Below are 21,740 nucleotides of genomic sequence, written 5' to 3' on the forward strand. Positions count from 1 at the left end.
AGTACGGTACTTGCCTGACTGCATTGTGCCAAGTGTAAAGTTTGGTGGAGGGGGGATAATGGTGTGGGGTTGTTTCTCACGGTTGGGCTTGGCCCCTTAGTTCCAGTGAAGGGAACTCTTAAGGCATCAGCATACCAAGACATTTTGGACAATTTCATGCTCCCAACTTTGTGGGAACAGTTTGGGGATGGCCCCTTTCTGTTCCAACATGACTGCGCACCAGTGCACAAAGCAAGGTCCATAAAGACATGGATGAGTGAGTTTGGGGTGGAGGAACTTGACTGGCCTGTACAGAGTCCTGACCTCACCCCAATAGAACACCTTTGGGATGAATTAGAGCAGAGACTGCGAGCCAGACCTTCCCGTCCAACATCAGTACATGACCTCACAAATGCGCTTCTGGAAGAATGGTCAAACATTCCCAAAAACACAGTCCTAAACCTTGTGGACAGCCTTCCCAGAAGAGTTGAAGCTGTTATAGCTGCAAAGGGTGGGCCAACTCAATATTGAACCCTACGGACTAAGACAGGGATGCCATTAAAGTTCATGTGCATGTAAAGACAGGCGTCCCAATACTTTTGGCAATATAGTGTACATATTCTCACCTTTTCCTTTCCTATAATTTTGTACACCTTGTAGATGGTGGATATCATGGTTAGAAGATGATGGATGTCATTGTCAAGAAACCCATTCACATGCCTTTTTGCACAACCCAAATATAATGACATAATTGTGTTACAAACTAACCATTAATGTTATAACGCATAAATTACTGTGCTTCAGAACCTTGAATTAACTCTGGGCTCTGGCCAATTCTCTAATATTCTCTGATTATAGTGTACATACTGTATATGCATATTGAAACCTACTACAAGGAAGCACTGTCTAGTACTTTTCCACTGAAAACTATATTTCTTTAGAGAGTGACCATAAGAGATAGAATGAGCTGATGTCCTTTGTGTGGATCATGAAGACAACAGTTGGAGGATGTTTTTTCCCTTAAAGCAGAAGTAGAGTTGGAAACATGAACATTTGCTGGGAGTTAGGGTTTTTTGGCAGAAGTCTCTTCTGCCAAAATGATCATTGACTCTCCCCAGAAAATCTTTTATGTAGTTTCTGTGGACAGTGTATGGCGCATGTGCCATGCAGTGTTCATGCTCAGCCCATTTACAACATCTCTAAGATGCCATGAATGGGCCTGATGCCGGGGAGGATGCGGTCACCCAAAAAGGATTTCGGCAGAACCAGGAAGTGTCACCAGTGGAGATGGTGGTGGCAAGTGATTGAAGAGCGATCCAACAATGCTGGAGAAGGGCACACTTATAAGTTAAGTGTGCCCTAATGTGCAAGTATACTGTGCATACTGTCACATTAGGACAAAAACACAGCCTTCTCACATCGGTTCACTTCCGCTTTAATTCACATAGTCAGTACAGACCTTTCTTCTGCTTATTTAGCAGAGACGAATTGTCATGTGATGTGACTCAAGGCATCCAAACAGACTTTAATTGAGTGTAGTGCAATCATTAAAAGATGACATCCTATTGCTTGGCACAAGTAACTGCAGTTACATGTTGCTCTTCATTTTGTTTAATAAGCCCAACAATTGTTTTGTTTTTTTAAATGGAACTCCAGGAAGCAAGAATCTCCTTTTTGAATGGGACCATTCCCAAAGAGGTCCTCCTCTCCAACTGCCCATCTGCTCTCTTTAGCATTGCAAACAGCAGCAATATGCCCTGACAATGTCTACATTTCATGGTAGACAGTAGTCTTTAACAGGGTTCCATAGAGAACCATTTTATTTATGGTAAACCACAATCATGGTGGCATCAGTAGGAACAATTTCAGGCAAAATCTATAACTCCAGTTGCCATTTTCCTGGTAATCTGCTTGAAATCTAATGAACTGCCCAGTTACTTGTTTTGGGGACTTATTCATACAGTTACTCAGAACATAAAAACATGTACATAACGCAGTGAAGTGTGGTGTTAAATGATTTAGGTTACAATGTGCAGTATTCTACAGTGGCATATGACATGTATCCACTCCAGGGACCTAAGCAGGGAGATCCTCCAGATGAGCTGAATGATAAAATCTGTAGACCACAACACTATGTCCAATGTTTATGTAACTGACTGAGAAAGGTAGCCCTGCTTCTTTTTCCGTAAATGCCATTGGGTAGAACCATATAGGGAGAGAGCCCTGGGAATCAAGATCTAGGCAGCTGCGTATTAATGGTCACACCATAAGGTGCAAACAAATGTATACTTTATATTCAAGGATTATAATGGGAATAATTCACGTATGCTCCATATTTGTACTCAACCTTATGGTACAAAAACAAAATCTGTCATCATATTCCTCCACCGATTAAAAACTCCCAAATGCCACAGACTGTTGGAAGAGAAGAATGGAACAGATTTTATGTATTTAATAGCAGCACGTGGTTGCCGTAAAGATGTATCACTTTGCACAGTCCAATCGGTGAACTGTTTATCCTCTGCACTCGTTCACATTGTATAGCGCACCTCTTGGAAATGATCCTAACAAAGGAAGTATTTAGTGCTACTTCTCTGTAAACAATACAAATAATAGCAATTGAAAAGATGAAAGTGTATGTTAAATAAAGAAGCATGCTACGGCTCTGCTTTCATAAAATCTACTTAACAATGATATCTACTCTCTTAGGTGCTAAACCAATAAACTCAGATGCAGCACTCCAGGTTCTTCCTCTGAGATTTCAGCCAAACGCTTAGTGAAGACGTACATTTTAATTTATGGGGGCTGATCTGCTAAAGGAGTAAATATTTACCATAGCCAGTGTTTACTTCAAATACCCAATACTCACATACCCAATGCCCAATACGTTTCAGGAAGAAATTATATTTATGATTCCCCCTTACTCAGTTGGATCTTTAAAGTGAATTCAGGCTAGTACAAAAATGACTCTTAGTAAATTAGCTCCTAAATGAGTGCATGTGTAGAACTGAATTAACACCAGAGGCAATCCCCATAAGCTACAAAAAACAGCAGGGCTGCAGTACAACCACCGTCACCTTTAAATTATAAGCCACTTAAAATAAAGCTGTCCTATTATTCAAGTTTCAGTGGGGAATTCTAACCTTCGGCTCCAGCCTTGCCTAGACCGTATGCCTGGTAGCATTTTCAGACATCCCATGCTGCATTCTATATAGGAATGACTGTAGAGCTTAGCCTATGTTGCAAGACTGTATTGTCAATGTAATCTGAGACAGACAGGAGCTGGAAGACGGAAAGTCCATTTTAAAGGTGATACTTACAGGGTTATTCATAAAAAGGTGAAGAGTTTGGAGAAGGCAGGAGAAGAGAACAATCTAGGCCAAGATAGCAGATTTGGAAAAATTCTGCAATTCAGCTCACTTTCCAGTTCAGTTATTTTGGCCTATATTGTTCTCTTCTCCTGCCTGCTCCAAACTCTTCACCCTTTTGTGAATAACCCTGTTAGTCTCTATGGCCCACATATTTCATAAGTAGTTAATGGGTGATGGAACCCAAAAGTTTCACACAAATCTTTCACCGCCATGATTTGCCTGCTACAGGGATCTCAGATAAAATCCACATTAAACATGTACTATTTTAAAGGAGTCATATCTACACTATTACAATGTACGAAGACCTTTATTGTGGCAATCATTAATCCATGAAATACAGATATGACGTCTTCCAAACCACGTTTGGTCCCACTACCCAAAGAAAGTGTATGACTGAATCTAAACGGGTTACGGTAGCAAGTGCCATCCATCAGTTATGTGCATGTGTGTGTACCAGAACATTTTTAACCCTATAGAACACGGTCCTGGTAACATTAATCTAGGACAGCTCTTTAGTATGGATGATTTTTCTTAGATGAACAGAGATTTGACTCAAAATCACCAGTCTCCTCAAACGCTATTTTATAAATGTGGGTGGTCTGAAGGTACCAAAAAATGGCAGCTACAAGATCCAGATGTTTTTAGTTGGGTCAAATGATGATTTCATGTCTGTGGGTGCCAACAGATGCCTTCGTCTAGTCTTTTTCCACGGAAATGAGAGATAAATTAGTATAAATTTCCTGACTTCTCCTCTTTCCCCAATTAGTCCTTTTTCTAGATCCTTCCACTTGCAAATATATGGATCATTCTGCAGCATGTGTAATATTTTCTGCCTTCTAGCCTATATGTAGTCTTGGCAGAAAATTGATCTATATGTAAAATATATACGGTATGCTTAAAAAGAAAATATAATGGTTCTGGGTCAATTTTATTTAACTGCCTAATATATTAATATATTTTAATGCATATATATATATATACACACACGCACACACACACACACACACACACACACACACACACACACACACACAAACAAACAATACATGACATGAATACAGAGCACTATGGGTCAACCAAAGACACAGCAAAGCAGTGGCTACTTGCATTGTCTGCCTGAAACTTCTGACTGAACCATAAGATAAGAGATAACTCACAGATGAGTCATCCACTTATGTGTGTAAACTACAGTTTGAGCTACCAAGCCTGTATACAAAAGGCTTTTTTTTTAACAAGCTTGTGAGAAAAAAAATGGGTGAAAGTCTAAACCCAATACGTTGTTTTTCTGCCAACTTTGTATCCAAAGAGGATTTCTCAGTTCCTGGGCAACAGTGTCTATATGATATAACAGTTTTGGAAAACTTCTTCTTATCCAAGATTTTAAAGCATAAACAGTAAGGAAGCAATCAACTGTTTTAAACAATTTTCACAGCTTGACCGATCAGCAAATCACAGCTACAGTGTATACAGTGTATTACCCAGACTATCAAGCAGCCAGCTGAATGTTTTGAAAAAATATGTTAAATTCAGTTAAGAATTTACTTTAAGATGAATTAGTCTAGTGGGATTGGATATTTGGTTAGTAATCAGCGTTTGCTTGCTATGCATGAGGGGCCCCTAGCCCTTTTTTTGACATATACCTTTCAGCAACTTTGCCGTTTAAAGCACTAGAAATGTATAGTAACAAGAGAATGATAACGTGCCATTCTAGTGAACATATCTAAGCAAGTTGGATAATGGGATACATATTCTTAGTGCTGTCTCCAGCTGTTCTGTATTTTTTTAAATGAAAATATCTATTGTTGAAGGGGCATGAGGGAGATAATGTTTACAGAAAACAGTAAATAGCAACTTTCTTCCAGCCCTATTCTGAATTTGGATTTTTGTACTAACCTATGTAAAAAAAAAAAAAAACTTATCTAAGTTTGCTTCCCAACTGGTCTAGATGCAAATACAAATAAATATATACTTTAAAGCTGAAAGTTTATCTGCTGGTTCCTGGTAATGAAATTAATGAATAAATCCTAAACTGTTTTCATTACATACATTATTTTAGACCTAGTGACATCATCGCTAGGTCCCTCTGCCTCTCTACTCAATGCAGGCAGATAATGGTTGGTTGAAGGGGTCGACAGGGTGCTGTATTTAGCTTCCTGCAAAGTGGAAGCTGTGGTAATGCCTGCACGTGATACTGAGCCTCCATAATTAAAAGAACTGGAATCTAACGAACGAAAGAGGCAGGCCAGGAACAATAAAACTTTTGTGGAAGGAGCTAGATGATGCTGGCTATCCTCCAGTCAGCAAATTAGAAAGGCTCTATCTGCCTTGCTGTCATTTCTAATGCATCCTGCGGGAAGCCCACAGTATGCAGTGAAATTAGAGTTAGATATTTCAGTACAGCAAATGTGCCTGTACTGCTGTGAAAGAAGGAAGGTAAGGCTGAAGTTCCTTTTTAAAAAAAATAAAGATAATACCAACAATAACCTGTGATTAAGATCACATGTGGAATGAAGCCAAGAAAGAATCACCAGTTTGTGAAAATTGTTATTTTTTTGTGTTTTTTTATACACACATATAAACATGACAAACACAGTCCATGCTTGTTGTCAACCAACATGTAACAACAATAAAAACATGTACAGACAATTAAGTTACAGCTCCCATTTAGATAACTGCTCAATAACAGCTTTTTTTAACAACTACAAAATGATTTAGATATATTTGTATCACATTATGCTTGTAAATTGAGCAAATATTTTAAAATCTGCCAGTGATAGGGCCTGCCATTATACAGACACCAAGGGATGTTTGGCAACCAATACACTAATAAGCCCCACTGGAAGAGCCAATGGCAGACTTTCTCAATAGCTGATGTGAAATAAAACTGAACTCTTATTATTACAGAAACTGTAAGCAGCATGTCAATTAAAACATGTTATGGTAGCCATACTCTGCCTCATTTAAAAGATTGTGACATCTTTGGCCAGTGCATGCAGAAACGGGGACATGGAGCCGTTCCCTAGACTTTCTGGACATCAGTTTTTATTTCATACATCAATTTTCCATTAAGCCAAAAATTGCTATGAAATGTTCTCTGTCACCATACATGTACTGCATCCATCAGTAGACTGAGCCGGTGAGAACACTCCAGCTTTTTCATCAATGCAGTAAGGTAATCAAGGACAGCATCCTTCTTGTTCAGTGAGACAACTTCTTGTCTATGGCCAGCTGTAGTATCCCACCAACTGGTGGGCATTACGGATGGGAAAACGTGGCACTTTGCTAAAAACATCCAGCTGTGTCATAACAAGGTTTGCATTTGTTCTGAACAGAATTCCATCATGACTATGTGAATGAAGGAAAAGACAGGAAAAAAGAACGATTAATATGATTAGTGTGTTCGACAACAAACACAGAGCCTCAATTATCAACATGATCTTTATGAGAACTGTCTGTATTGCCTCACAGCGACCAAAATGATTCAGGTTTACACTTGGGAAATGACAGTTGGAGAATTAATAACACTGCCGAGTAAATAAGTATTAATTGTAGTATTATGAGAGGATTTGTTGACTGAATGTTTTTGGGGGACAGATATAGTGCTATCTATAGATGGCACTATATCTGTCCCCCAAAAAAATTCAAGTTCAGTTTTCTGAACTGACAGCAGAAAGCAAAGTGATCGGGGCAAATCCTGGGATACTACGCACCATTCTTGTCATTGTGGGCAAAGGTGTTTAAATGTTCCTCACTAGTCAATGGTTCAGCAATCTTACCAATGGCCAATCTTACCAGTCCCAATGCCAGAGAAAGCTGGTATCAAAATGTCACCTTTAACACAAGATGGACTGACATATTAGTCACGCTGGCATAATATAACCACCTAAAGTAATTTCTAGTACAACCTTCTGGACTTTCTAACCCCACGATGGACTAGATTTGGTGAAAACTGTTCTGTGTCTATAGCCACCTCTAGTGTTAAGCCAGTGAAAACAACAGATTCATCAAATAGGTACAGATCCTATGAATCAATCATTCTTAGGGCATGCAATCGGTATGATTACATTCTAACAGGGTTATTCACAAAGCTGCCGTAGGCAGCCGAGTGAACACCCGACCCGAAGTGAACTGAGCCGAATGCTGTTCGGCTATTCAAGTCAGGCTTGTAGGGCTGATTCCAGCCGTACAACGGATGAAATCAGCCGTACATCGGCTTGCTACGGTTCGGCCGAATATGCTCTGCATGTTCAGCTGAGCTGAAGTGCAGAAGGAGTTCGACCCAGCCGATCCAACATCTGGATTGGCTGAGCCGAACCTGCGGCAGGCTACTCACTGCCATTCGGCCTATTCTCATAGGGGCCGAACGGCAGTGAGTGACTAGCCAAATGCCGCCGAGCGGCATTCAGCTCGGCTGTTCCGCTCATTAAAAAAGAAACAAACAAATGGGCGAAGCTAGCAGTGACCGCTAGCTCCGCCCAACTGTTTCCTATTGGCCAGGACCTGCTATAGTCTTCTAGCAGGTCCCGGCCAATGAATAACAACTTGACGGAGCCAGCCGTGAGATCATGGCCAGCTCCGCCAAGTTGTCATTGTGTAATGGCAGTTCAGCGTCCCCTGATAACCTGGGGACACTGATCTGTCATTGCAACTGGCCGGAGCCAGCCGTGAGATCACGTCTGGCTCCGCCGAGCTGTCAGTTGCGAGGCTCTCGGCCCGCTTCGGGTCTCACTTCAGCTCAGTCGAGCCGAAGCATATGCCTTCGGCTCGACAGAGCCGCTCGGCCAGCTTCGAGAGCTGTACAGGCTTTAGTGAATAGCCCGAACAGCAGCCCTTCAGTTCTACTGAACCGAAGGGCTCAGGCGGCCGCAGCTAGCCGAAGGATCAGCCGGAGCTACGGCTGATACTTCGGCTAGCTTTGTGAATAACCCTCTAAGTGTCATGGAAGGGAAGGGTTAAGTGTTAGGGAATTGCTTTAGTATAGGGGATACTTTTTATAGCTGGAATCTTAGCACAATAATTGGCAAAACCTAGTGCTAATGATCCCTAAAATGTCTACCTTCATAAGATCTTTAGATAACCAAATTACATATATGTTATTCAGGTCACATTGGGAATCCTCCAGCATCTTGTAAACTACAATACTGCGTTTTGCCTGTACTAATAAGAAAAAAGCAATAGACAATAAGAAACTGTTCAAAATTGTCCTACCCTCTCAGTCAGGGAACTGCATCTAAAATCCTGCAACTATATTTACTATGCACAGTGTCAGCAATTTACAAGGTTACACCAAAGTCACTGGTGTTGGACAAGAATTGAGTCCAAGCAAGAGAAGGTTAACTCCAATTCATAATGGTTCCCTTTACATCTTACGGGTGCACTTATGGAAAAACACCTATTGACATTCAGGAATTAGGTCATGCATAAGGAATGCTTTTTTCATAGACACCATGGTGGGGAATTTATCAGTACATAGTTACACATCACTAAGAACTTTTCCTGCTTTAATTCCTTCAGAAAAAAAAAGCATTTTGTATTTATGTTCATTTCCTTTCGATGTAACAACAAGTTATGTGCAATCTGTAATTACATTTTTAATTATGTTCAGTAAGGTAACACACTTCTTTCTACCGGTTGTGTAATATTCACAGCTTTCATGCCAGTGATCATTCACTGAGCACAAGAAACACTGATGTTATTGCCCTGAAGAGCTGTAGGAGTAGCTCAGTGGTAATGTCACTGCCTCTGAAATGCTGACCCCAATTCATACCCCAGGGTCAAATGACTGTGGCCCAGCCACATTTTTCCTGTTGTGAATGCTCTGTGTACAGCTTCACCGGCAGGTTTAGCAACAATTGTCTGTGCCTTATAGAATTTCCTATAATTATGGTTCCAAACAACTAGAACAAACATGTGTTCACTTCAAAACCCAGTACAGATTGAGGAGCATTTTCTGTTTTCTTTCATTTCCTCTTAGCCTTGCAGAGTGTTTATAGCGATCACCAGCCTGCTGGCCTGGAGATCCTTAATAATTCACATGCAACATATTTTATCAGTTACACAAATAAAATGGGCCACTCTAATACAGAGCTTACTTTGCTCATAGTGGAGATGGCCCCCTTCATTTCTCAGCAGTTTAGGCACGGTTTAATGTACCTAAAACTGCCTCTAATCTCGTCTATATGTTTCAGTGTAGAACATTTTTTTAATATTGTTTTCTGCATCTTTGGTACGGCGCCACATCTTCCATAGGGATCAATGGCACCTAGGGTTGCCGCATGGGAGATAAAACTTGCTACCAGTGTAATTAATAGGAAAAAGGTTATAAGGCCAATCATTTTTTAGCGGGTAAGGTGGCAGTCTTAACTGTACTGACTGTAATACTCATGTAAATGCACTGAGGGGAATTTATCAAGACTAGAGCAGACAAAATCTGGAGCAGTTGCCCATAGCAACCAATCAGCTTCTCTCTTTTATTTCCAAAGCTTAGTTGAGCAAACTGAACAGAGAAGGTGATTGGTTATTATGAGCAAGTGCTCCAGATTCTTTCTGCTCCAGTTTTTTTAATTCCCCTTCTGTGTTTTTTAATGCATGGAGTTTCAATAAAAATCCCCTTCCATAAATGTATGTAAAAAGTAACACAGTTATAAATGAAAAAAAAGTACTTAAATTGATAATAAAGCTGCATTTGTTTTTCAAGCACAGAGATGGGAACAAGCCATTTATGTTCACTCTCAAAGAAATCGACAATCGCTTAGGCTTAGTCATACACATTATAAACTGATTGTGCCATCTCTGCAAATTCTCTTAAATTTACCAATAGCTATGTAATACGAGAGCTCACCTAAATGATCCAGTCTGATTAAGAGTGCAGCATGTGTGACCAGCTTTAGTGCCAACAACTTTTACCTCTGTCTTCAAACAGGCTTATTTCAAGTACTATTTTCACATCAATCTTATGTATACATGACAGGGATTTTCCAACATGCTGCAACATCTATGCCACCTACCCAACTGATATTTGTTCATATTCTGTGATTGTAGCCCATGTTTTACCTATATGACTGCAAATGACACTCAAAACTGTGGCTCATCTTGTAGAGATCATAACAGCTAATGTATAAAAAAAAATGGAATCTGGAGAGAAGCTTAGCAGCTGCCTATAGTCACCAATTAGATTTTTCCGGTCATTACTTGGGAAATAAAATGAGGAATCTGATTATCTGTCTGTTACATACCCAGTTTACAAAGATAAGACCAAAGTAAGTGAGACTCCCTCAGTCTACATTCTGTACATATTTTGCAATCCGGTGATAACAGTTCATAGCATATGTTTTCATTAGTTTTTTTCTTTTTTCTGTTGAAGATCTGCCTTTCACTTTATGGAGTAATGAAATATAGTTCTAAAACTAGACAGATAACTGGTGCATGCACACTGCCTGGGTTCTGATGCGTTATTTCACGTATGTGACTGCACAGTAATGCCACTAAAAATAGGTCCAATGTTCCTTTATGTGTCAGAGCACACATGAAAAATCCAGCATCCAGCATTTGCTGTGTGTATTTTCCACAAGAGGCTAGGCCTAAATCTGAAGTCTGTGGACTCAGGTAACAAAGCTATATATATTGGTGGCTTCTCGTGTGACAAAAACACAGAGGAAACACATTTAAAATGCATAGGATATGCATAAAAAAGGACTGGAAAAACATCTGTGTTTTAAAGCATTTAAATGCCTTCTAAAAACACAAACCTGTGCAATATACCTCATAAATTATGGTATTGAGCAGTGGCTGTCAACGTGCAAGGTATCGGGTGTCTCAAATATGGCTACTCATGTCACAAAATGGTTCATTCAATATTCATTCTATGTAATGCTACAGAAGAATGTCATAGACTAAACAACCACCAAAGAAAATGGCCAGAGACTGTGCTACAGGAGCCACTGGAGACTAGAGTAATACTGTAGGAGACAGTCAGAGACTGGGAACATATGTTACATGAGACTGCTACAGATCACTGTTATTAAAGCCCCCTTACAATTCAATGCTCCCACTACTGACTGCTGGGGTCCAAGGGTGGCACAGCAAAAACCAAAAGAGCTTCATGTTGCCGTCGGGCCACAGGTTGGGCACCCGCAGCATAGACCTTAGAAAAAAAAATACGTCTTACTTTCAGTTCTAAAAACTACTCTGAATTGATTATGGGGTCTATTCACCAAGCTGCCGAGGGCAGCCGAGTGAATGACCGATCTGAAGTGAAGTGAGCCGTACATCGGCTTGCTACGGTTTGGCCGAATATGCTCTGCATGTTCAGCTGAGCTGAAGTGCAGAAGGAGTTCGGCCTCACTATGGCAGTACAGTTTCTGTACTGTCATATACAACTTTCAGAGACAAGAAAGCTGCTAGGAAATATTTATAAAGACAGATGTTACTAAAATCTATGATCAGCTTTTTGTCTATCATCCGTTTCCCTGACACTCGAGTCAAATAATGTGAAATAATAAACATTTTTTATAGAAATAGCCATAGCATGTTCATTTTGAGCATTTCCTGCTATTTCTAATAGGAATTTGGCTGGTTGCCAGTTCAATTTTACTTCTAGAAATGTTTCGGTATTTTGACTTGCCGAAGGTTTGATAATGATATGATGATTTGCACATACCTTGTGAATATTCACATTTGTCAGACAAGTTTCCTTTAAGTATTAAAGCGTACAGAAATATTAAACTGTAAATTGATTATTCATAAGTGAAGAAATCATTTACTAAAGGGTGTATGATTTACCATTAACAAATCTAATTCTTAGAGGTGAAAATCGCAAAGCAATGTAAAACTAACCTCCTTCATTAAAGGGAGCCTGTCAAGCTGGAGGTAGCCATTTTTTAAAATGTCTTTCAGTATCCAGGCACAGAGCAGTGTCAAAAGTTCCTCCAAACGCCAAAACAGATGATTCTTAGTGTTGATTACTTAGCAATGGCATCATAGCTATAAAAACTAAAAGCAATCGCTGCAACATTTTAATCTGTTGGATAACACTGAACAGACACATGTGACACATTCACTTTAAATGACCTCCTTGTTCTTACAAAACACCAGAATGAAGCCGTCACTAATGTATTAGTGAATTTCTATATATATTTACTACTTGCTTGACTATGGGAACTAAAAATAATACGTTTCTATAGGTAGGTCAGAGGAGTTTATGTTCAGAAAACCTATTACTTTATACACAAGTTTATTTTGGAGTTTTGTGTATTTGCTCCAACTACTGTGTATACACAGTAATCTCTCATCTATCTTTCACTGTCATCTATAAACTGTAACTAACTTCACTGTTCTTTCGCTTTGGGAAAGTGTAATTGTAAAATGAATAGGGTATATGCTGATAAGGACTAAGAATGAGGCTCAATGTATTTTGCTGTTTTTGTACCTTCTAGAAACTGCCAGTGTAAAACATAGAAATGATTACATGGAATTTTGATATTTTAAATGAATATTATACATTATGGCTCTGATCAGTCTTCATCAAAGTTAAAATAGCAGTGCTTCTAATGTATAATATGTAAAGCATAATATAGTTAAGAGAACGCTCTGTAATCTACTTAAGGTATAGGTATACCAAACAAGGATGGCATCAAAGTATTACAAAAACAATACTAAACAAATGAGACTGACTTGAGACTGAACTTCTAATGTAAGTAATGACACTTACAGTTATATAGTTAAGTATTTTGCTGGAATTGCATCTTACTTTTGTAAAGTGTTGAGTATTTGAAAAGGTTTAGAAAGAGGAGAGAGCTGAAGAGCAGAGCAGGACAAAGTAGAGAAATATTGTTCTTTAGGCAAAAACGTATCATCTGAACACACAGCCAGCAAAATGCGGGTGCCAGAAAAGCATGAAAGAAATACACCACAAAGTGTCTTTTTTCTTATAATTGTTAGACAAGAGCTTTTGTTTTTGTTTTTTTTCCACTGATATTTATTTTTGCAAAGAGGATAATAAATCTCCATGAAGTCCTACTAGGAAGGCAGAATAAAGCATTAGCATGTATACTACCATATCATGACATAAACAACATACATGAAAACAAGCCGCATCTCCAGAAAGATAAAACTTAAAGGTTCCACAATAGTTTTTACAACACCCTCAGATACATTTAGCCAGAGCAACACTTTCCTACTTATCACTGCCACCATTTGCCAGTTATTTATGTTATTGTTACTGTGAGCTATCTTTAGTATTTAAAATGTGCAAAGTGTTATGCTCATCTATAACCCATGAAAAAGACAAATTAACTCCTCTGTAGCCAAAGGGCTAAAGAAACTTGATCTGTCCTGAAATTTGCACAGAGACATGAAAAAGCTTGAAAGTGGGAAAACTAAGTCAAACTGCCCTTTAGATCTGAGATCTATGCTTTTATTCTTTTATTGTCACTTAAGGATCGGGATACAAGAGTAAAAGTGTGACGTGTAAGCAAACTTTTTGCTTTGAACCTCACTGTGTGGGCCTGAACAGTAAATTAAATTCTGTATATTTGACGCACGGCCCCATCAAAAAAAAATAATAATCCACAACGCCTATTTTCTCACTGTCCCTGGCCTGCGTGTATTCTGTGACACAGCAAATACAGCAATGAGGTCAATCAACTTTATTAAAACAGGCAGGAGTAAGTTTTTTTTTTAATGACTCAAAATTAACAAAAGCCAACTGTGTAGCATGTAATAATGGAGAGCAGAAAACAAATACTTACTTGCTTTACTCTGATGTTAAATGCTCTACAAATGTACTAATCTAAAGTTTACTACAAACAATTAAAGAGAACCTACCGCTAATAAAAAAAAGTGCAACGATAAGCAGTAGTTCAAATACAAAATTCACTATAGGCACAGACATGTCAGAAAGTGACCCACAGTGTCCAGTGAACAGTTCTGAGAGCTTCAACTCCTTTCTTCACAACTTATGTGTTTAAGGTTTTTTAAAAAGGGACTGATAATTTACTACTGGTTACTCAGCAGTATCAACAGAAATTCAAAAAAGTGGAACCAATATCTGTAGTGTCTGAGTCTGTACTACAGCCCTGTAATCTTGCGTCTATTGTGAGAGGTTTGTCTTAAATTAATATCACTATGACCCGATACGTATCACATAGTGCTGACAGTTATCAAGGGTTTACAAATGAACGTATACTTATACCAATTAATACAAACCTTAATTATATCATTATGACTAATAAACACGATAATGAAGTAAAAATAGCAGATTCTGAACATAAAACTATTGTTCTATGAAAATTGGAAAAGCAGCTCTGAGTACAAAGTAAAGAAAATAGCTCTAAATAGAAGTTGCCTGGAATGTAGCACTATTCTGATTCCTTAGTGTTTATTGTATACCAGCTACACTGCAAAGTCTGGACTTCTTTGGAACAAACAGATGGTTGTCAAGACCCTCGTCTATAAAAATTCACTACCATACATGAGATGTTCCTATGGAAGATAGTCAACACGCACAAACAGGCAATGAGAAAAAAATGGCAGGAAAGTTATCAGTGAATTCACTTTTCAGTTTTCTTATTTTTCTAATGCTTACTATGAAGTAAAGTAACATAATTCATTAGCTAACACAAACTGAAAATGAAAGCTTGTTTTTTTTCAATTGATTGACATTAAAATAGTGTTGCTTTAATTTCTAACTTTCCACTTTAACTGTGGCCATCACAACATGACACTAAAACTTGCCTCATCTTTTAACTACAAGCAGAGGAGCCCAAAGATTGCACAACTCAAAGGCTCCTATCAAAAAAGAATCAGTCTATCAGGACAGTATTATGGAACTGTCATTGATGACTTGTTTTTTGAAGGTACATGCTACAAGGCTATCGTCCTGATCCTGGCTTCACTACTTGGTGAGTCACTGACCTAGAACAGGCATGTGCACACCATGTGTTAAGACACATTATATTAACATGCTTGTTCTGGGTCACTGACTCACAAAGTCATAAAGGAAGGATTGGTTCACAGATCTGGAGCTTGCACCTCCAAAATCAGGACATGGCAGCTCCCATATTCCTATTCCTACAGATTCGTTATTCATAAACATTTACGTGTGCTTGGAACTTACTTCAGCCATTTTGTGACTAGGCCAACATTTCATCAAATCCTAAGAACCAGTTACTAGGTGTTTGTGCAACAATAGGCAACATTTTTATTATTGTTGACAAACAGTAGTAAAGTAGTAAACAAAATGGCTGTTTTCTATTTGGCTGGCAAATGCCAACTGACCACTGATTTGAAAACTGGTATTGCAGAAATTTCACTCAACATAGCTGCAACATGTTACAACAAATACTTTGCAAAACAAAACCTATGCAAGAAAATTGATGAAACATAGTCCTAGAGCTCCTCCTGAGGTAAGGGATCTGAACTGTGAGGTCAGCTACTGGACAGGAAACACAAGATTACTGTGCGATGAAGAACCAACTCTGGTGCTGCTAAAAGCCCTACAACCTCCTTGCCATGCTTTGCAACAAAACAAGTTAAACAGGCAACTGGCTACTCTGGATCACAAAACACCTGAAGGGTATCTGTGTTTTTCAGCAAGCAGACAACAGAAAAGTTAGAACTGGATCAGCAACATTCACAAGAAAATGCTGTTTAAGTCTTTTTACTCTTAAGTCTACAGCAAACTTTTTCAAGGGTAGGGCTGGTGCTGTGGTTTTCTTGTTCCTATTCACTTCAAAGAGGCCCTGTTTCTATATACTATACATTGTCAAAGAAATGTACGATAATGAAATCATAAACTTCCTCAGCTCTCCAGACTATTAAAATCTAGAATAAGTGATGACCTTTGCAGGACTGTAAAATTAAAATCTATCATATTAACTCTAATATACCAAGAAAACATGAAATGCATCAACCCATGGCAACTCAGAAACTTAGTACATATCTGTTATTCTTCTGACTACTCACTCTACTGATGGTACATCTGAAATCTGATTTGTTACTACGGGTCACTGTCCTATCAAAGGAGCCACTGTCTTATTTAGAAAAAGGTGGTGCATAGAGCAAAGGTGATCTGCAAAGTAAACCAAAACAGCCAATCGGTTTCTGTTTACTGCACTCATATCAGTTAAAAGACTCTGATGCTGATTGGTGCTTTGGGTTATTGCACTTTGTACGCCATCAATACTTTTTTGCCCTAATGAGTAATCATAATATATTCTCTGAAACCTCCATATCATAAAACACTAGAATGCATGCATGCAGCAGTTGGTTGGTTAACAATGGAACTATTCATTTTAAATCTACATTGTTACAACCTGCTTTACATAGTGCTTTGTATTAGATTGTGCACTTGGGCTGGCTAGGCTGTTGCAAGGCCATATAGTAAGACAGTAAAAGCATGCAATAAATATATATTGTACAATATTGATAAGCTGTAGCCATGAAATAACGAAAGGAGACTGTAAAGGGTAAAGCTAACTAACCTATGTACTTACTTACATAATTGACTTGTGTCAAATATTCTGAGGCCCTAAAAAAAATGTTAAATACGGCAAATTCTTTAAACTGCAAATTTTCCAAATCAGTTGAATTTGCTAATTGATGTTTAAAATATGTTATGCTCATGCTTGGTGGGTCGCTTTCTCAAGAAAATAATGATTTCTTGGGAAAATGGGGTATAAATCTTCATTTTGGAGGCAATTAGAGCGCTGATTTCATTTGTGCCCCTGAGCTATTCTTGTAATTTGCTCAAATAGCTTTATGTGCCCAGCACTCCAGAGCTTTAAGAAACTCAATTTCTAGCTAGACTTGTTGGATTGCAATTTTGAACTCGGCATCCGCGACCTGTGTTTCGCAATGGGTTCCCTAGGATACAAAGCTGTGTATGTGAGTGTGACGTGAACAGGGCCTGATCAATGCTATGCATCGCCTCTTTACATATGTCTTGGGACATACAGGACTTGAACTTATCTAAGGGACCATAATTAAGAACATACATCTCGGATCAATTAATATTTAGCCATATGTGTATTTACGTATCGCAGTGGCATGTGAAACATAATGAAAGCGCTTACTTCCTTTTGCATTTTTTACTTAAGACATGTTTCTTCAAAGTTTTAAAAAGTATTTCCATAACATGGTCATGAATCTGTATCGTGATATAACAACCTTGTGATCTATGAGAAGCATCTGATAACGCCACAAATCACCGTACACATCAACCAGTTAACCCTATGGTACCTAGGCTAGCCTAGAGCACTGGGATTTAAGTCGCTTCGGCATAATTTGCCTAAAAGGGATGAGGACGGTGTAAAGCATTGTGTCTGGCTGTGCAATGTGTAACCAACATGGAATTCCCAGGAGCCTTTCTGATTACACCCTAAATGCTATCTGCAAGGCATTAATCATGCCTATTTTTAAACTATGTCTGACATGGCACCAGATTTTTGTAAAACCAAACTAGTATCATTTCTGAACATTTGTGGCAAAACTGCAATCAAATTGTAACAATCTTTTCTGCTCAAGTAATAACTGATAAGTATACAAATACAGACTTCAACTATTTATAAATAGCCTTTTGAAAGTTTCCAAACAATGCACCCAAAGCTGATGATGGGCACTAGTTGTCGAAAAAGATACAGATTTAACCCCTTCAAAGCAGGTTAGGCTTCCACAGTAAACAGACCACTTCTGTGTACTTACAGCCTATTTAACTGTTACACTGCCAGTCGTCATACAACCAATATCAATAAGCTGGACAACTGATTTATCCTCCAATACAGCATTACAAGAGCGATTGCCAGAACTCAGTGACACACAACATTAACTCAGAGTTCTTCAACAAGTCCTAAACATTTGAAGTGTTTCCCAGCTTTATCATACTCCCCATCATCACAGCAAATGCTAACCAAGAAACCCTGGTGTGCGTATTTTTATTGCAAGCAGCCATTAAATAAAGGTGAACGGGCTTCTATCTAGAAGTACTGGAAGTAACAAAATATAACATTTAGGTTGATGTACTCAAGAAACTGAATAAGATTGTATAAAAATGATATATCGTATATTATATATTTACTTCATTAACCCAATCATGTAAAAAACAACAAATTCCTGATCACTCTGAATGCCCAATCAGAGGACTTTCACGTATAATAACTAATGAATCCAAAATTACACCATTTTTTTTTTCAGTGAGGATTTTCAACTTCTTTAGTAAATCATCCTTGTTTTCTCATCATGTACACAACATCACGACCAAGCATCTTGCTTCAACTCACTGTTTAGAGAACCATTCACAATTTACTGGTTCACTTACCAGACCGTCGCCAGACCAGCAAACTTGTGTTTATTTCAAATGACCAATCAACTTTGTGGGAAATTCACAATTATCCCATTAATCTGATTGGTTGCTTGCAATTGACACACATTCATTAGTCTGGAGAACTTTAAAAAAAAAAATCCCTTAAAGTAAGTCTTCTTGATACATGTGTCTGATATACCGCCTGTAAATGTGTGATAAAAGGTACCTCTACTGCTTTAAAAATGTATCAACTTGATAAATAAACTTCTCCCAATGTAAAGTTCATTTATATTCTTCGCTCTGACCTGATTGGATGTTTTTAGCTTGTGTCAAAAGGTGTTTTCTCTTGAATGAAATCACCCGTTACCTTGACACCGGCATAAACTTTTACCAATCAATGCTTTATATTCTAAAACACTAATATATAAACCGTCATTTATTACTTGTCCAGGAATAGATGTCTGTATATAGCCAAAACTTTTTTTTTACATTTTGGATACAGTGGGGAAGGTTCAGAACCTCTGTCAGGTTGTTATTGCTCCCTGTGATCTCACTGGGGAGGGGTAGACACAGAAAGTGATAAGAAATCCAAGCTTTTACAGTTGTCGCCAGAACAGGAGACAAAGGGAACCTGTTCCAGTGAATCGCCACAGAGGGAATTTCTCCTTGTGCTTTTCCCTTACTTCCTGCTGTGTTTTCATGAGAGGAAGTGAAGGGACATCTCCCCAGTGGGATAGGCCAATAATCAAATTAGAGAGAGAGGAAGAGCGAGAGAGGAGGGGGAGAGAGGGAGGGAGAGAGAGGGGGAGAGAGAGAGAGAGGGGGAGAGAGAGGGAGGGGGGAGAGAGAGAGAGAGAGATACATACAGATATATATTTAAATGGAGAGTGGTTAACCCTTCCCTGTTGTATACAAAAGTAAAAAATAAAAAGTGACTACAGACACACTTTAATCCCCCCATGAATCCGTTATAAAACTTTCCTAAGCCTAGCATGCCTCATATACTAAAACACAAACATTGGTTTGTTTCACATCAAATAAATGTGTAAAGACCAGGTGAACCTTAAAGTGTATTTCCACGTTTGCAACCATATTGGGATAACACCTACTTTATATTTGTTATATGTTCCCATTACCTAAAAACAATGTTTACAAGTTGCTGCTCTTGAAATAAAAAAAATCCCACTTAGCTCCTCCTTCTATGTTGGGGCTGGGGAATATTGTTCACCATAATTAACGCCGTCTCTACTGTGCCAGCAGATCTCATAATCAGTTGTAAACTAGTTGCGCACACCGGCTGTCCTAGTCCTAACAAAGGGTTAAAGATCACAAGGCTCGGGTGATCCGATGGGGGAATTTACTAAACCCGGAGCATACTGAATCTTGAGCAGCTTCTTCAGTTAAGTTTTGGAAATGAAAGGCAGACGCTAGTTGGTTGCCATGGGCAGCTGCTGCAAATTCTGCCTGCTCCAATCTTGGTCAATTCCCTCTATTGCATGTTTAAAAAAAAAAACTCCCTTGGTCTGTCCCTTATCTGCACAATAAACAGTTGTTTACAATCAGTGTCCTCTCTATAAACTTGCTCCAAAGAAACAACTAGAAAGATAGATAACCATTTTCTATTATTTTTTGGTATGCTGCGTGAATGGGAACACATAGCAAACCTATAGAGGGGAAATTATCAAAACTGAAGCACTCGCCTATGGCAACCAATCTGCTTCTATCTTTCATTTTCAAATCTTAACTGATCAAGCTGAAGATAGAAGTTGATTGGTTGCCATGGGAAACTGCTCCAGTTAACATAAACTCCCCCCAAGGTGGTGGTTCCCAAATTAGGCAGCACAAAGTGGACATGTGCTTTAATAAGGAGCGATAAGCAGCAAGTTGGGAAGCAGTGAATGAACGCACGGGCTTCTATGGAGAGGACACCCAGCTCCAGTCCCCCTGGGGGCCACTGTCCCGCCAGTTTGTCCCCGGGGCCAGTCAGAGTAGTACGTGGGATGCCATCAATGTCTATGGTAGAAGGAGCGCCTCTCTCTCCCCCCTCATAGTGGCCGTGCCGCTTTTATTCCCTGTGCGGGGAGGGAAGGGAAATGGGCGCGCTTTCTCCCCAGCAGCCTGTGCACAAAGCAATGTGCAGTGAGCTCTGAAAGCGCCCGGCCAAGGGAAACTGACAAGGTGGGCTAATGAAGCGTACAGACAGCAAGAAAACAGCCCGGCCTTTGCTTCATCTCAGCCCGTCTCCGTGTCCTGTCACAGACCACCAGGACTGGCAAGGCTGTGCACCGCTCTCCGCTGCGCCCTGCGCGCACAGTGCGCGGGCCCCATGGCACTCTCCGCTCGCCATCTGATTGGCTGCCGTGCCCGGCTGGCCGCTAATTACTGACTTACACACAAAGCAGGACACATCGGCTCATCACGTTGCCGGTTCGAATGCTGGAGCTAAAGAAGCCATGATTCGCCAACGCTCATTTCCAATTAGAAATGTACTCACAAATGATACATAAAAAGAAATTAAACAAATGCCAAAAGGTAACAGATCTGTAGATCCGCTTACCTGATCTGTGAGGGTGGCCGATCTGGTCATGTCTTCGCTGTCGGACTTGGATCCACCGTCCCTGTCCTCTATCACCAGGTCGATGGGCATTTTCCCTTTCAAGCAGCTAATATACCGATGGCAGAAATTGTCGCACAGTTCGTGTACCTGCTCCAGCCGCCAGAGAGAGAAATAAAAAAAAGAAAAGTGAATGAATAATAAGAGGCCAGAGATTGTACCCTAATCAGCTGGAGAGAAATACAAATGACAAGAGCGATCAGGACGTGTCGGTGGCGCCCCGTCCGCGAACACGGGGAAGAAGAAGACACTGGGATTATCCCCCTGAGACCCCCCCAGTAACTGTCCCCCCTTTTCCTTTTTTTTTCTGCTAAAATAGAGATATCCGGGAAAATTGACACTGACAAGATGATTCACAAGCTACAACAAATTCAACACCCGTGTTAAATTCATCTGCTCCCGGGGCTGTGACCACGAGAGAGCTGACCTGCATGGGTGACATTTAAAGTAAACTATTTAATTTCATTTAATTATATCA

General features: G+C 39.4%; 1 protein-coding gene across 4 annotated transcripts in view; it reads right to left on the bottom strand.

Annotated features, from left to right (window-relative positions):
- MEIS1 (Meis homeobox 1) overlaps positions 1–21,740 on the bottom strand; it is a 146,424-nt gene that overhangs the window by 118,548 nt on the left and 6,136 nt on the right. For 2 of the 4 annotated variants that reach the window (XM_018563906.1, XM_018563905.1), the window contains exons 6-7: positions 21,206–21,352; positions 6,081–6,086 (exon numbers count right to left, since the gene is read on the bottom strand). In XM_018563906.1, coding sequence (XP_018419408.1) covers positions 6,081–6,086; positions 21,206–21,352 — 153 coding nt within the window. The remainder of the gene's footprint in view (positions 1–6,080; positions 6,087–21,205; positions 21,353–21,740) is intronic. The other 2 variants (XM_018563904.1, XM_018563907.1) reach the window with 1 other exon arrangement.

This window comes from Nanorana parkeri, unplaced genomic scaffold (genome assembly GCF_000935625.1).
Source record: "Nanorana parkeri isolate BGI_ZX_2015 unplaced genomic scaffold, ASM93562v1 scaffold709, whole genome shotgun sequence".
Lineage (NCBI taxonomy): Eukaryota > Metazoa > Chordata > Amphibia > Anura > Dicroglossidae > Nanorana > Nanorana parkeri.